General features: G+C 43.1%; 3 protein-coding genes across 4 annotated transcripts in view; 1 reads left to right on the forward strand and 2 right to left on the reverse strand.

The window, feature by feature from the left end:
* Positions 1 to 1,640: 1,640 nt before the first annotated feature.
* Positions 1,641 to 11,860, reverse strand: SF3B6 (splicing factor 3b subunit 6). The gene is made up of 4 exons (XM_008700379.2): positions 11,658 to 11,860; positions 8,581 to 8,699; positions 2,064 to 2,202; positions 1,641 to 1,903 (listed from the first exon to the last, which is right to left on the reverse strand). The coding sequence occupies exons 1-4, from the start codon at positions 11,685 to 11,687 to the stop codon at positions 1,814 to 1,816; spliced, it is 378 nt and encodes a 125-aa protein (XP_008698601.1). The 5' UTR covers positions 11,688 to 11,860; the 3' UTR covers positions 1,641 to 1,813.
* Positions 11,861 to 11,985: 125 nt separating this feature from the next.
* FAM228B (family with sequence similarity 228 member B) overlaps positions 11,986 to 16,757 on the forward strand; it is a 65,021-nt gene continuing 60,249 nt past the window's right edge. Inside the window, 1 exon segment of the mRNA XM_040622952.1 lies at positions 11,986 to 12,078. The gene's annotated coding sequence lies outside the window, so the exon portion shown is untranslated.
* LOC103671690 (quinone oxidoreductase PIG3) overlaps positions 12,396 to 16,757 on the reverse strand; it is a 6,735-nt gene continuing 2,373 nt past the window's right edge. The window contains exons 3-6 of one of the 2 annotated variants that reach the window (XM_008700377.2): positions 16,253 to 16,520; positions 14,576 to 14,788; positions 13,513 to 13,709; positions 12,396 to 12,732 (exon numbers count right to left, since the gene is read on the reverse strand). In XM_008700377.2, coding sequence (XP_008698599.1) covers positions 12,550 to 12,732; positions 13,513 to 13,709; positions 14,576 to 14,788; positions 16,253 to 16,520 — 861 coding nt within the window. In that variant the 3' untranslated portion in view covers positions 12,396 to 12,549. The remainder of the gene's footprint in view (positions 12,733 to 13,512; positions 13,710 to 14,575; positions 14,789 to 16,252; positions 16,521 to 16,757) is intronic. The other variant, XM_008700378.2, reaches the window with a different exon arrangement.

Below are 16,757 nucleotides of genomic sequence, written 5' to 3' on the forward strand. Positions count from 1 at the left end.
CCACACTGAGCACAGAGCCCAACATGGAGCTCAATCTCACGACGTTGAGATCATGACCTGAGTTGAAACCAAGAGCTGACGCTCAGCCAACTGTGCCACCCAGGTGCCCTGGACGACTGGAATTTTAAAACTCTTAGCCTTAGGTCATGAAACTCAGCTAACAGATATACTAATCCAAACGACGGGACTGGCCATAATTGTCAATAGAAGGAATTTCCCCTTGTTATTAACTTAAAACTCCACTAGAGCAAGCCAGTCTGCCACTTAGACAAAGCACACTCGAAGTCTGTTTTCCCCTTACAAAAAAAGTCTTTTAGAAAATTATTTTTAGGGGGCGCCTGGGTGGCACAACGGTTGAGCGTCTGCCTTCGGCTCAGGGCGTGATACCGACGTTATGGGATCGAGCCCCACATCGGGCTCCTCCACTATGAGCCTGCTTCTTCCTCTCCCACTCCCCCTGCTCGTGTTCCCTCTCTCGCTGGCTGTCTCTATCTCTGTCAAATAAATAAATAAAATCTTTAAAAAAAATTATTTTTACATTGGTAAATACCTAAAGGCACACCATGCATTACACAAATTAGTAAGGAATCCATAAAAGCATTCAGAAGAAAATTAAAGCTATGGCTCCTTTGTTATCTCCCTGCCCTTCTTAGAAATGGTTCTTTCTAGTCTTTTACAGTGCTTTCAAAAAGTACTGACATAATTAATAGGAATAATTTCTTCATTTTCAATAGTAGGCTTTGAGAAGACAGTACCAGAAGTATAAAAGAGCATATTATCTTAAAGTAAGCATAGATATCAAAGCTAAATGCATTTAAAAGTAGAATAGATGCTTTTTGTCCATTTAAATGATCCAGTGCTTGTAGTCTTCAAATTGATTTTGGGTTATAGTTATATACAAAACAATTGGTCCATGTTTTTCCATTTGGCCCATGACTAAACTATAAAAAGAAAATTATAGCTATCTCCTCCAAGCTGCCAAGCTATGATGAAATGTGGTAATAACCATACTATTTCCATTCCATGGGAGCATATGATTATAAGAATAAGCTTAAATATTCTATTTATAGCAAAGATATACTATGAACTAAGGTCTAAGATATTCACGGACACTTATTAACTAAAGGAAAAGACTGCATAATACAATCTTAGACATGTAACAACCAACACCACTACCCAAGAAGCATGCTCTCAAATTTCTAACAATGTGCTGTCATCTGAATGGCCACTTCTAGAACTGACTTCTGTTTTAAGGATGGGGTACCCATATTGACAAAGGTATTTTGTTAACTGTAAGGCAAGTATTATTCAAATGTACTGGTATGGTTAATACTGGTTGACGTTACAGCAACTTTTTATGTAAACATTTTATTCATTCAACCAACACATCTCTGTAAAATGGAGTTTCCTACCTTCAGTGAGTTGTTAACATGCAATAAATGACAGCACTCTAAAAATTTCCCTTGATGGCTAAGCACTGGACTGGACATCAGAGGCATTAAGAATACAAAAAGCTCCCTGCTCTTAAGAAGCTTGGTCTCTGTGACCACCTACCACCAAACAATTCTTGATACAGTTCAACTGCTGATTTGTTTTCTGGTATCAAATAAGAAGGGAAAGTTTAAGAGAAAACACTGACGTGTTTTACAAAAAGTTACAAGTTTATTTATTCATATAACATATTCTAACATGTATCAAAGTTTCAAGCAAGTCCTTTTGAATCTCGAATAAGAAATTACAACATTCAGCATTAATTAAAAATAAGAAAAGGGTGATGGTGGGTTTTAGTCTAAAATGAAAATGCAGAAAACGTTTATTTTGGTGGATCTGTGTTGATGCCATATTTCTCCTTGAGAAGCTTCAACTGCTCCTCCTTCTTTTTTGTGTCCATCTTCTGAAATGCCTGAAATGTGATAAGCACCAAAGTTAAGTTACTGATCTGTAGTCAAATGAAATTTCACTAACAGCACTAGCGAGATAGGAACTCACAGTATACTCTTCCCCTCATGGTACACTACTTAACATGGGCTCCCCATGCACTGAGGACTGTGGCTAATACTTACCCTGTTAGCATTATAGTACAAAACCACCAGGTATCTGTTACAAACATTGAATCCAGAAAGGTGATCACACGCATTCTTGGCGTCAAAGATGTCTTCATAGACCACATAAGCTGTTCCTCTAGTTTCGGGTGTGTTCCCCCTGCAGAGTGAAATCAGACTTAATTAAAATACACATTTACCTGAGTTAGGAAAGACGCTGGGTTTGAGGTCAGATGTTAAGGAGAGTAACTACCATGACTTCCAGACTTTGACGAAACCTCAGATGGGAGGCCTTCTGGCCAAGCATCTGCAATTTCATATTGTTGGAGCATTCCCTGGGGTTGCAGCTTTTTAGAAGTTTGCTGTGGCCAAACCAAGAAAGAAGGATATGCAGATTTCTACAGAAATTATGATTCCATAAGAGATTTTGAGGAGATGAAAAAGGCTGGTATCTTTCAGAGTGCAAAGTGATTTTGGAATGTAAAGAATTTCTTTGGGTTGAGTTCCATGGAAATTTGTCACTGACCTGTATTCCTGAACTATGAAACAGGATTGTTGAGCTATGGAATAGTTTCTCTTTATAAATAAACAATAAATACTGTGGAAAAAAATACACATTTACCCGAGCACTGATAGTTGAATAACAGAACTGTCTTTTTTTTTTTTTAAGATTTTTTTTTTTTTTTTATTCGACAGAGACAGAGACAGCCAGCGAGAGAGGGAACACAAGCAGGGGGAGTGGGAGAGGAAGAAGCAGGCTCATAGCGGAGGAGCCTGATGTGGGGCTCGATCTCACAACGCCGGGATCACGCCCTGAGCCAAAGGCAGACGCTCAACCGCTGTGCCACCCAGGCGCCCCCAGAACTGTCTTTTAAACCACTAACCACAAAAGATTAAAGACATAGCTGGAGTTCAAGTATTTTGAGATCAACCTGAACACTGTTAGAGGAAATAAGCATTATGGATAGGTATGCTGGATAAGCCTACTGTTTCTTGAATTAAGGTTAATTTTTGTTTTCTTTTTTAAGTAAAAGAGCTGCAGGTTAAACTTGCTGTCAGGACTCCTACTACAGCTACCAAAGCACTAGCAGCAAAGAACTAGCTTGAAACTTTGTCCCAGTCTTCATGTTTACTGTTCTAGTCTTTCCTATTTCTCACACTAAGAACTCATTCTCAGTCTTTTTTATTTCCTTCGAAGATTGTATTTGAGAGACAGCCACGTGCACGCATGTGTAACGGGGAGGGGGGGACACATGCACGGGGGGAAGAGAGAGAGGGAGAAGCAGACTCCGCAATGAGCAGGAAGACCAACTGGGCCTCAATCCTAGGACCTGGAGATCATGACCTGAGCCGAAGGCAGACACTTAACTGACTGAGCCATCCAGGCACCCCCAATTCTCAGTCTTAAGCTGGAAAGTACAGTATTTGGGAGTGATGGCTCCTATCAGTCAGCAATGTCTAGAATGAGGTTTTTCCTACTGCACATTTATGCAACAGAACCAATACTTAAATTATTTATCACATTATTACCTGGTAACTAGTCTCTTGTTTCTAAAGATTTTAATTTTCTCCCTCACTCTAACTTTGTTTTAAGCAATCTCTACACCCAACATGGGGCTAGAACTCAAAACCCCAAGATCGACAGTCATGAGCTCCACTAACTGAGCCAGCCAGGCACCCCTCCCTAACTCTAATTTTAGTTTCAGTTAAAGACAATACAGTCTCCATCAATGCAGGAAACAAATGTTTTTGAGCAGTATTTTACTAAGGTTTATCAAATCCATAAAAATAAAACCTGTGTCTGTAGACGGGGGTGGGGTGGAAGCCCTATGAAGAAGATGGCAAAATTATAAATGATGTCTAGGAAAACAGCCAACCATTATCCTTTATGGCCAGGAAAGGATGTAAAGAGTTAATGTGGTTTCTCCCACTTAGAAGATTCATTGCTTTTCTAAGACGTGGTACGGTCAACTCTAAACTTTTCATACACTCATTTTTAATAATATATGCACTCCCATGCATTACACAGCCCTGTTTGGCTTGGGAGAAGGGTCCAGCTTTGGCCAAGGCAGGTGGGAGGGAGTGATCTGCCTTGTGGGTGGGGTCATCTGCCAGCCAGGGAGAGTGCTGGAAGGTGGATAGAAGTGGAAGCTGGACTTCGATGGAGGATATGGAGCTGCTTCTTGTGTAGGTTTTCCTTGCCACCTCTTCTCTTCACCTCACCAGCTTCCTTCCTCAGGGAGGTAGGGAAGTGTGAAGAGCAACAAACTGCAGGCAGCAGATGGCCATGTGCTTGTCAGTGGGGGCAGTGGGCACAGGTCCCACTCAGCTTATGCTCCCAGTGTGATAAAGATGGACCCCTCCATCTGTGTTCTAGCCACCCAGTGCCAACTGTGGAATAAGGTTTAAGACCGTGGACTGCCTCTCCATCTGTCATAGTCCCCACATAGGGTCAAGCAAAGGTAGCAGGCCATGGGAAGGGGAGGTACCTGTTAAAATTTGATCCAGGACAAGACTACAACGTTGGGCCCTGGTCAGAGCTTATGCTTCCTGTAAATGGGAATGGGAGAGGTACGGGGTGCTGGCGTGGTCAGAGTGCCAGTGTCCTTGAATGCTTACAAGCTGTCAGGCTGAATGGGCCCAATGAGGGACTTTATAATATTCCTTACTGTCTGGGAACAGTCTAACAACTTTTGGACATTTTTTTCTTTAAGTTTATTTATTTATTTAAGTAATCTCTACACCCAACATGGAGCTCAGACCCCACGATCAAGAATTGTGTGCTCGGGTGCCTGGGTAGCTCAATCTGTGAAGCGTCTGCCTTTGGCTCGGGTCATGATCCCAGGGTCCTGGGATGGAGCCCCAAGTCGAGTCGGGTTCCCTGCTCAGTGGGGAGTCTCCTTCTTCCTCTCCCTCTGCCCTTCCCCCCTCTTGTGCTTTCTCTCTTGTTCTCTCACTTTCTCTCAAATAAATAAAATCTTAAAAAAAAAAAAAGAAAAAAAGAGAATTGAGTGCTCTTCCTGCCGAGCCAGCTTGACACCCCAACTCTTGGACTTTTGACTTAATTTTCAAGAATGGATTAGCTTAAAAAAAATTTTTTGTAATTAAAAAAAAATAATGCATTAGCTTTGAAAGTTGGGGATTACCCAAAGAAAAAAACACTGCCCCAGAGATTTTGCCAAAAAGCCTACCTATTTCTCCTTTGGAATAAAAACATAAAGAACTTAATATTTTAGTTCTTATTAACTGGGCAAGAAAGGTCTTATATTTCATTTTTTTCTCACAGCACCATGCACACAAGTGCTAAAAAACATATGAAAAGTGGAGATCTACTCTCTCCCACCAATTCTCTTTCTCCTGGAAGCCTAAAAAAAAAAAAATCAAAACAAAAGTATCTCTTCCTCTTACATCTTCTTAGCAACTAGAACAGGGATGGGTACCAACCCCATTTTAAAGATTCTCATCTCCAAGTGTGCTAGCTGCTAACTATCAATCTAGTATCTTAACCGTATTGTACCTTCAATTTCTGGAAGTATGTAACCGGTACCTACTGTATGGTAGGCACTGAGCCAACATTATTTTCTTGATTGGTGGTAAACCCCAGAGTAGGAATAAGAAAACCTAATCATGTGCATTAACCTCGCTCAGCTTCAGCGGCTTCATATGTCTAACAGCCATATCAGGATCTCTCACATGCCTGACGCCTTCCGTGTTTTAGTAATCAAGAGGTAAAAGATATGAAAGGGCTTTAAAAAGTTCAAAGCACTGTCTGCCAGGAAGGGTGACCACTCATCCCAGTTTGCCCAAGACTGTCCAGGATTTAGCACTGAAAGTTCATGTCCCAGAAAACCCCTTGGTCCTGGGCCAACTGGGAAGGTTGGTCACCCTGGTTCTAGGTGCCAAATATGTGATAAAGCATGATCACAGCTAGGGAACAAAAAAGTGTTTCTCAATCTATAATTTGGACCCAAATTCCTGCTTTTATGAATTTATTCAACAAATATATATTGTGTTCTTTCTGTATGACAGGCACTGGAAACAGAATAGTGAAAAAGACAAACATGTTCTCTCCAAGGAACTTTACCCAAGTGGGAGAAAGATAGATAAATACAGATGAGAAATATTATAAAGGAAGTAGACAGCTGTGACAGAGATTACTGGGAGGACAAGGATGACTTAATGCTAGGGTGGTCAGGATAAACTAAACCTCTTTGAAAAGGTGACGCTGAAGTGGAGACCTGAAGAATGAGGAGCCAGATAGGAGATGAGCCAGGTGAAAACCATTCCAAATGGAGGGACCAGACTACAAAGGTCCTGAGCTACTATGCACCCTTCTAAAGATGCCACTGCTTGATTATCTACCTGGGCTCTCTGAAACACTAACTTCACTGATGTAAGCATCTCTTCCTTGTGTACTATCAATAAATTTTATAACACTTTCAGAAGTCAATCACAACCATTTTCTGTATTATTCATTTACTTATATACAGGGGGTGTTTAACATGTATCAGGCACAAAAGCTATCATCCCAAAATGAAAAGAACATATAATACCTGTCCTGGAGGAGCTCACAGGCTGGCAAGAGAGACAAGTATACAGACAACAGCAAAATCATGTGTTAAAAGATGTTCACAGAAGGTGCTGTGGGAGCACAGAGGCGTGGTTCATGCACACTGGGAAGGAAATACTTCATGACAAAGCGCTTTCACAGGTATGATCTAGTTTGATCCTTACTCAAATTCTTTTAAGACAGGTTAGGAAGACTGTGTTTTATAAATAATTGAAGCTCAGAGGGATTAAATATTTTGCCCAGTTAATATATGACTAGAAGACGTCCAGCTAGTATTTGAACTTAGGTCTTACATCCAATTCAATAAATTTATCCTGCTGCCTCCATGTTAAAAGCTGAAAGGCACAGTCTATCTAGATTATCTTACATGTGAGGGAACAGAAAACCAAAAAGTTGGACAACTTGTCTAGGGTTGCAGGGCCTGAAGCAGAATCTTATCTTCTGCTATCCAAGTCAGGGGACCTCTATATACTATTCTTCTATGTTTAGAACAGGGTTTCTTAACCTAGGTTTCGTGTACCCACTGAAATCATATGCAAAATGTTTTGTGTATTGTTCTGTGAAAAGGGTCCAAAGCCTTTATCAAATACTCAGAAGGACTGAGACTTCCTAAAGAGGATGGCTGGTCTGTAACACTTCATTTCCATCCCCACTTGAGTACCAATGATGATGTATTGCTAGCACTCGGTTTACTTTCTGAAGGGAAAGTGATGATTTAAACGGAGAATCTCTCAAGATCTCACAGAATTCTAAAAGCCAAGAAGAAGCTCTCAGGTCACAAAAGAAAATTTATTAAGAAAGAGATATTCAGGGGTGCTGGCTGGCTCAGTAGAAGTGTGTGCCTTGTGAGTTTGAGCCCCTGTGTTAGGTTATTATTTAAAAAAATAATAATAATCATAGTAATAAACTTAAAAAATTTTTTTTCCCAGATGAACTCTGAGGTAAGTGGCCCATTTATTCTAATTAGAGTCTCACTAGCTATGGATCTGTGTAGTGTAAATATTCAACTTAGAACCAGAGATTTTATCACTAAATAGCTGTGTGAAGCTAGAAAAGTACTTGTACTCCCTGGGCCTTGGTAGTCTCACCTGTTAAACAGACAATTATCGGGGTGCCTGGGTGGCTCAGTCAGTTGTCTGACCTTTGGTTTCAGCTCAGGTCATGGTCTCAGGGTCTTGGGACTGAGCCCTGCGTTGGGAGTGCTTGTGCTCAGCAAGGAGTCTGCTTGGGATTCTCTCTCTCTCCCCTTACCCCTCCCTGTTCCCATGCTCGCTCGTGCTCTCTCTCAAATAAATAAATCTTTAAACAAAACAAAACAGACAATTATCACCTCCACACAGGGCTGTAGTGTTGGTGATATAAATAGAAGCACCTATTACAACAAATGGCATTTTGTAGATGTTCAATAAATATCTAAATATATGAACCCCAATTTTTAGATTTAATTAAAACCTGAACTCATGTTGCAATTATTCTCCCATATACTTTTAAATCTTCAGTAGAAAAAATAATAAAAAATAAATCTTCAATAGAAAGTTGTAGTTGGGAAAAAAAATCATTTTTCTCAGTTACTTGTATACCTCCTTACTCAATTTATTCAGAAATTCCAGAGTCAGTAAAGTAGACAGGAGAGAAAATTTGAGTTAATGCATATAAAAAACAAAGTATCATATCTGATTTTACAAATAATAGTTACGCAATAAATGTTGCTTCTTTCTTTTCCCACCCATTCCCCTCAAACCATTCATTACTACTTCATGCTTCCTCTAATTTCACAACTACTATTCTTGGCTCTCACCGAGCTAGATCAGGAAGGTCTCATTTTTTTCCATACAAAAAAATCTCATCTCCCAGATTTCAATCCATTTAGTCTCTAGGCTCTTGGTTAGGCCTTGCTGTCAGCTATAATTCTGAGATTATACAATCATTTTCTTGAAAAAACATTTCAAAAGTCTCAGTAAGACTCACACTCGGATTTGACGAATAGGTCCGTATTTCCCAAATATATCATACATTTCTTCAGCTGTGATTTTGTATGGCAAATTTCTTATATATAAAATCCGATTTACTTCAGGTGGAAGGCGAATCTAAAATGAGAAATATGTACTATTATTGTAATCAGAGGCAGGAGTGCCCCCACCTAAAAATAATTTCTCATAATAAATCCTCACAGTAAAAACAAACAAAAAAACCCCACATAACAGTCAAGAATAAGAATTATTTTTTAAAAAATTATAATCTGATATTCCTGAAAATGGCATGCTTTTCAGAAAAACAACTGGGCACTAGTTTTAGGGACGAGTATTAGTAGGAACTAGTAAGGGGCTACTATAAAACCCAGGCTTCCAGTCACTGCAGTTAAACAAGGATTTCCAATCTCATTTAAAAGTCCTCAATGCCTCAGACATATATGGGAATGAAGGGAACTGTTCCTGTTTCCTAGACAATAAAACTCCCATTGATGACTCTTATGTGGTCTTTTCAAGAAACTGTTATATCAACGATTATCTTCTCTCTTTTGAATTTACAGTCTTTCCTTCATCACTGGCTTCTATTCCTTAGGTGAGCAGCTGCTGATATCCTGGCAATTGTCATGCAAAACAAAATAGTCATTTATATCCTTCTTCCTTCTTTCCAAAATATTCAATGAGCACCTTCTCTATGCACCCATCAGGCTAGGTATTAGGATTACACAGTGAAGGAAAAAAACAAGGTTTCTGCCTTCCCTGAATTTATCAGCTCTCTACTTACTATCCTATTTTGCTTTTTTCTTTTCTTTCAGTCAAGCATCTGGAAAGATAGTCTATACTCACCTCATAATCTTTAGTTCACTGACACTCACTAACCTACCACAACCCAGCTTCCACCCCAGCACTGATGAAAATACTTTTATGCTAAGACATTTTTAAAAAAAAATCGTATACAAAGATTTAACAAACCTTATAAAAGCGGTGGGGAGGGGCAGAAGGAGAGAATCTCAAGTAGACTCCGCGCTGAGCACGGAGCCCAACATGGAGCTGGATCCCACAAACCCAAGATGAAGACCTGAGCCGAAACCAAGAGTGGGGCGCTTAACCGTTGGAGCCACCCAGGCAACCTGGCATTAAGACCTTTTAATTGCAGTGTTCAATTTTCATCACACCTAACTTCTGAGGCTTCTGACATTGTTGAGTATTCTTGACACTTAATTTCCTTGGCTTCCTCCTACCTCTCTGGCTAGTTCTTCTCACTCTTCTTTGCCATTAAAATATGCTCTTCCACAGTTTTACTTTTAGATTCCTTTTTGACCCTTTGTATACTCTCCCTTAATTCTACACTCTCTTTGATCTCTTAACCACACACATGGTTTCCAAAGTTGGTGAATCTCAAATATGTATCTCCCAACCAGAGTTCACTCCTATGTTCTTATTAACATATTCAATTACATACTGGATATTAATTTGCTCAACAACTATTGAACTGGCAGCTTCTTAAGGCATTAAGCTAAGTGTTGATACTTATTCCCTGCCCTCAAACCATTAACAAATGGTCAACAAATAAGTACAATGAAGTTTTAGATTTAAGATTTCAGACTGAGTTCAAATAGACAATCAACACTTACAATTATAACACACTTCTCTCCTAAATCTGCTTTCTCAACTCTGTAAAACACTGTATCACACTTTCTCTTCATTCCTCAAACCTTACCACCACTTCCTTTACATCTCAGTTGGGCTGTCACCTCTTCCCTGCCTATCCCAGGGGTTGATCTTGCCTCTTACTTATTGAAGAAAATATATATGACCAAATGGTAAGTACTTATATTCATGTCACTAAACCCACCAATCTAAATTTATCCATATCCACCCCCCCATTATCATTTACTCGAAACCTTCACTCCTGAACTTACCTCATCTTTCTCCCACATCATCAATTTCTCCCACTCTACCAGATCATTCTGTCATACAAATACACTTTATATCACACATCTTAAAACAGGAAAAAGTCAACTATCATCCAATCTCTCTACTCCCTATTTACATGAAAACTTGTGTAAAGAGCTGTCTCCATTTTCTTTTCTTTTTTTTTTTTTTTTAAGATTTTATTTATTTATTCGACAGAGATAGAGACAGCCAGCGAGAGAGGGAACACAAGCAGGGGGAGTGGGAAAGGAAGAAGGAGGCTCATAGCAGAGGAGCCTGATGTGGGGCTCGATCCCATAAGGCTGGGATCACGCCCTGAGCCGAAGGCAGACGCTTAACTGCTGTGCCACCCAGGCGCCCCTGTCTCCATTTTCTTAACTTCCATCCTCTTTTCATCCCACTGCAACCAAGTTTTCATCCACTGAAATGATCATCATCAAGGTCACCAAAATTCTGCAGCTCACCATGTCCAATTTTCTGTCTTCATTATCCTATACCTCTCAGCCCTACAGCTGACCTACCTCTTTTTATTCAGTTTTTCTTAGGTTTCTATAATACCCCATTCTCTAACATTAGAATGTAAACAGAAGGGCTTTTTGTTTCATTCACTGTTGTATCCCCAATACGTAGACTAGTGTCAGGCACACAGTAAGTTTTCAGTAAATTTAATTTTTGAATTGTTTCCTATCTCGCAATTCTGGTACATAGTAGGTGCTCAAACATATTAAGACATTGATGAAGGATCCAAAAACCTCCGTGACTTGAGGAGAATCCCAGGCTCTGGTTGCCTGTGAGCTATTAGGTTATTCACTGGGGACTTGTCTGTGCTACTGACTTTCGGGCGAAGATCCTGTTGCCAGGTCCTAGGTGAAGATCAAGCAACAAACGCTGTAGGGCTAACACTATGACTGACACCAGAATAAGAGACCGAGGGAACTCTCAAAACGGTGGAGGCGGAACTGTGGCTCAAAACGCATCTGTAAGGATGGGGCCAAGATGGAACTCCCAGCGATAAGACAGTAAATTCTGGGCTACTCTGGCCTGGGAAACCGAGGAGGGGCAAAATACACAGTTCCACGCCGTTAAGAAAGTCCAGCAGCGAGGTCCTCCCCCCACCCCTTCTGCAGAAGGCCAGATACTCACGTTCGCCCTCTTGGCCGCTTGCATCGCCATCTTGGCGGGCTGATATGGTTACTGCAGCAAACACTGGAATTCCTCCGGACGCCTCCGGAGCCCGCTCTACTGGACCGCAACACAACTCCAGGACATCAACATCCAACCTCCGCCGGAAGCTTTCCAACACCCCGGATTATCGCCGTCTCACGCCGAGACGTGCTGACGTAATATCCCCTTCCGAAAAGACGCCGGAGCGAAACGATCCTGAAACGAAAAAAAGGCCGAAAGAAGAAAGGCGAGGATTCGAGACCTTTTTACGAGCTGCGCACCGGAAAGGGCGGGGCCTGAGCTTAAGGGGCGGTGTTCCTGTCGGGGCGGCCCTGACCAAAGGATGCTGGCCAGAGGGGGCGGGGCCTAGGAGAGCCGGAGGAGGTGAGGCTGCGCCCAGGTGAGGTGCGGGAGAGGGCGGGGCGTGGCGCGGGGCCGGACTCCGTGCGGCGCGTACGGCCGGAGCGGGTGGCTGATGGGTGGACCCGGGCCTCGGGTGTTGCGCAGAGGGGAGCCTAAAGGGTTGTGGCACGTCGTGTGGTGCAGAGGCTTTTCCCGTACCCGGAACTCCCGGCCCTAGAGCAGCCCGAGTGGAGTACCCACTGTTCGGGCCTTTTCCTGTGATCCCTGTGGTGACGGCGGTCGCGACTCCCACTCCACCCCCGCCCAGGAGGCCTCAGTCCACTGTCTGGGGCCGCCACAGTGAGAAGGCCACCCTTCAAATCTACTCTTTATTTCCTTAGATCGGCTTTACACGGATCAGTAGGCGAGGCCAGGGGAGGGCCAGTGGGTTACAGGGTGGCCTGGAGTAGGCCCGATCTCTTTCCTGGGTACCATAGACTTTCTCCAGTTTGTCCTGGGAAAGCCTTCTTCATTGTGGCAGTTCCAGGACGATTTTGCCCACGTTCTTGTTGCTTTCCATGTATGCATGGGCCTGCTGGATTGCAGTCACGGGGTAGACTCTGTCCAACACCGGCAGTAGACGTTGGGGGCTCTCCGTGGAGAAGTGGGGCAGGATTTGTTTTGTGAAAGCCTCCACCAGCCGTTGCTTGTACTTAAGATGAGGAAAAGGAGACCATCAGTCTAGACAGAGACTTTACCTTGCCTCTCCCCATCCTGCTTAGCCTTTGTGCGCTCTTCGAAATGTGGACACATCTGAAAAGGCACACAGGGGGTACCTAACCCCTTCCCTACCAGCATGTATGTGTGTACCCCCAAATGTATAACCTCTCCTCCGTATCAGAGAAAGACTGAATCCTGTTCTGTAATATCAGTGGCACTGACAACAGGATTGTTCATGAAGGCTAAAGCAGGAGGTGGCCACAGACAGGACTTCTATGGGCTCAGTTCAAAAGGGATGTTTAAGCTGTTATCCCACAGGTGTGAAACCCTAGGTGGGGAAACATTCCCCAGTCTGGCACCTGCTAGAGTACCACACAGAAGATTTCAGTAACATAATCTGTTCAAGGTAGAGCCTTAACTAACCTTACTCACCTTTCTTACCACACTGAAAAGAGTTCTGTCTTTGAAGACAACATCTTGGTACTATTAGAAATACATTTCCTAATACTGTCAATGCTTTGTTCATTTTGTTAGAAAGTTTAAATAATAATGTGAAGGATTAGCTACCTTCTTCCCAAGATGTTGAGACTTCTATTGACCAGTTTTAATTAGTTCTATGAAAATGGTTACTTATTTACCCATGGGCAGGGGGCAGGTTTCTACATAGGCTCTCTAATGTAAGATGTGTCAGATCTTCCTTTCTTGGAGCTACGTAAACCCACCACACTTTTGTGGGTAATAATTACATGTTTTCTTTTTACTTATCATTCACCTTTTTGTCCCTAGATCTCAGCATAGTGGTGATCAGACTTCCTCGTTTAAAAATTAGCTTTGAAAATAGAGGTCCACTGACGTCAGTTCCTCCCATCAGACCATAGAGAATCCAGTGACCATCAAGAGCCAGGCAGTTGACGTTTTTCTCCCAGAAGGATCCACCTATGCAGTCTAGAATAAGGTTGACTCCAGCACCTTTCACATGAAATACAGATTTGTAATGCTTGTCAGACACAGAAGGCTTTGTGCAAAGTAAGATTCCATGGTATATTAGTGAATATATGGGTATATATATATAAAGGTGCAAGTGGTAAATCTATAGGTTGGAACTGGAAACACTGCTCATAGAAACATTGTTGTAGATGGAGTTTAGGTAGCTAAACTCTATCATACATGTGTGCTATAGTTCATCTTTTATGATCCCTAGCCACAGCAAGAGGGAAATGGGGCAACATCATGACCTGGTATCTCTCTTGATCCCCAGGTCAGTACAGAACCCAATGGCAATCAGGCATGAATGAGAACACAACAGGGAAGATCCACCCAGTCTACAGGGCAGGCGGTTCACATCTAAATTATGAAGTGTCTGCACTGGGTTATCTGATTCGTAGTTTTACAAGCTTTCGTTTCATGTCTCCTTTTTAACTCATGTGGAAAAATGGAAAAGGATGAGCCAAAAATACACAGATTTGGCTTTGGAAAACAGAGGCTCACCCATTTAGAGAGCTACCATCCTAACCCTACTATGACCACACTAAGCTCCTGTTAACTCATTGCAGAGTGACTTGGATAATTCCAGTCCAACTCTCTGTGACTCATCTGATTTCTAAAATGTGTGTGAATGATGTCACTTACAAGAATGTGCACGGAAACATTTTAGTCCTGAACACTGCCTGCCTGTCCCCAGAGATCAAACACCAGAGTGCTAGAATTTGGCTGGGCAGCTGCTGTGTATTTAGCAGAGGCAAGCCAGATCCAGAGCACTGGCACACTTCAGGCTGGTGAAGATTTGATTGAATCATCTCTGAAATTCCTGTTGGGCTGCAGGAGCTACTGTTTACCTTTAGTGAACTTCAGTGTTGCTTCAGAAAAATCCTCTTCTTTGTAATTGAATCCGGCAGCTGCTCCAAGCTTTTCTGCCATCTGAAGCTTGTGCTGGGAGCCAGCTGTGACTAGAGGAATAGCTCCAGCCATCCGGGCCAGTTGGATGGCAGCTGTACCCACGCCACTTGACCCTGCATGGATTAGCACAGAGTCTCCAGCCTGAACGTTTCCTACGGCACAAAGTACAGGAACCATTCTCTTTACTTTGCAAGTGCTACACATTCCCCGCGCAGGCATATTCGACCACATGCACCTGGCCCTGGATGACAAAATGCCACATCTCTTGCTCTCTTAAGAGAACATAATGACAGCTCTTTTTTGTTTTACTGCCTTTTGTCAAAGTGGGAAGCAACCTTTTGAAACAGTTGTTGGCAGCCATATCCATGTTTTACTTATGACATCATCCTGAGATGCACACCTCTGACATACACCTTAGTAAGTAAGAATAACTATCGTTCCCACTGTCACCACCTGAAGCCAATTCCTCTTCAGTCTGAAACTGGTCTCCAACTGGTCTCAGTGATCCAGGCACCACACACAACCACCAGGCTCCTCTTCCTAAAATGGAGCTTTCATTATGTCACTTTCTCCTCAAAATATAAAGTGGTTCTCATTTGGCTTTTTCATCAAGTCCAGGCAACGTGCCATTCAAGGCCACTAAAACCCAGTCCCAGTGTCATCTTTCACAGATGATATTCATCATCCTTCACTCTGAGTGGAGCAGCCGATTTCACCTTGACACTCTTAAGCCACCTTGGCCTGCCTTCTGTCACATCTCAACTTTACCCACCCTTCAATCCTCCTCTTTCAGAAAGCCCTCTCTGACCACTCGTTCCCACACTAACTGTTCCTATCTTGAGTTTCTTTCTTTCTTTCTTTCTTTCTTTTTCTTTTCTTTTCTTTTCTTTCTTTTTAAGATTTTATTTATTCATCTGACAGAGAGAGAGCATGAGTAGGAGGGCGGGGCAGAGGGAGAGGGACAAGCAGCCTCCCCGCTGAGCATGGAACCCAATGTGGGGCTCAATCCCAGGACCCCGGGATCATGACCGAGCCAAAGGCAGATGCTTAATTGACTGAGCCACCCAGGCAACCCCCCCCCCTCCATCTTGAGTTTCTATGGTAGAGACAAGGCCATATTCTGAAATCTGTGGTTGTTTAATTCCTATGCATGCCTTGTCTTCCCTCGTTTACTGTGCTCCCTGACAGCAGGGACCAAATCTTCTTAGGCTCCCCCCCCATCAGCTCTTGGCTGGCTTCAGTAGGACTGAGGAGGAATAAAAGTTGGTTGACTGGCCCCTTCTACTGTACTAGGCCTCACAAAGAGAATCTCTGCTGGACTTTGAGCAGCTGGGACTACTGGTGGGCCTACAGTGTGAAGATATGCACAGGCCTTCTATCCAGTGCTTTCCAGGCTTTCCATCTGCTAACCATGATGTTCAGCCTCAACATTAGGCCATTGCTAACACGGTATGAGAACCCGATACTACCCGTAGTACATTAGGGTGAGGTGCTGGGGTTGGATGTGGCTCAGTGGCCAGGCCAAAGCTGCCCCAGAGGACTGCTGGGTTTTGAGGTGGCTGAGTCATGAAGTAACTGAACCACACTGTATGGAGTGAGCATGGGGGGCTCCTCACCCAAGAGATGTAACAGCTGGAAGGCGGTAAGCCAGGCCTCCGGGATGGCTGCAGCCTGGAACAGGGTCAGTCCTGCTGGGATGGGCATGAGGAACTCTTCTGGGGCAGTGACATACTGAGCCTGTCCCCCGCCGGGCAGCAGAACCATGGCTGGGTCCCCAATCTTCCAGTGCCCCTGGCAGGCAGGCCCCAGCTCTGCTATGTGTCCAGATGCTTCCAGTCCCAAAATGCTGCTGGCCCCTGGGGGTGGGTCATACTGGCCTTGTCTCTGTAGAAAGAGGAGTGCACTAAGTGGTGAGCATGATCAGAAATGTGTGTGTCTGGGGCGCATGGGTGGCTCAGTCGTTAAGCGTCTGCCTTTGGCTCAGGGCGTGATCCCAGTGTTCTGGGATCGAGCCCCACATCAGGCTCCTCCGCTGGGAGCCTGCTTCTTCCTCTCCCACTCCCCCTGCTTGTGTTCCCTCTCTTACTGGCTGTCTCTATCTCTGTCAAATAAATAAAAAAA

Source organism: Ursus maritimus, unplaced genomic scaffold, assembly GCF_017311325.1.
Source record: "Ursus maritimus isolate PB19 unplaced genomic scaffold, ASM1731132v1 scaffold_6, whole genome shotgun sequence".
NCBI lineage: Eukaryota > Metazoa > Chordata > Mammalia > Carnivora > Ursidae > Ursus > Ursus maritimus.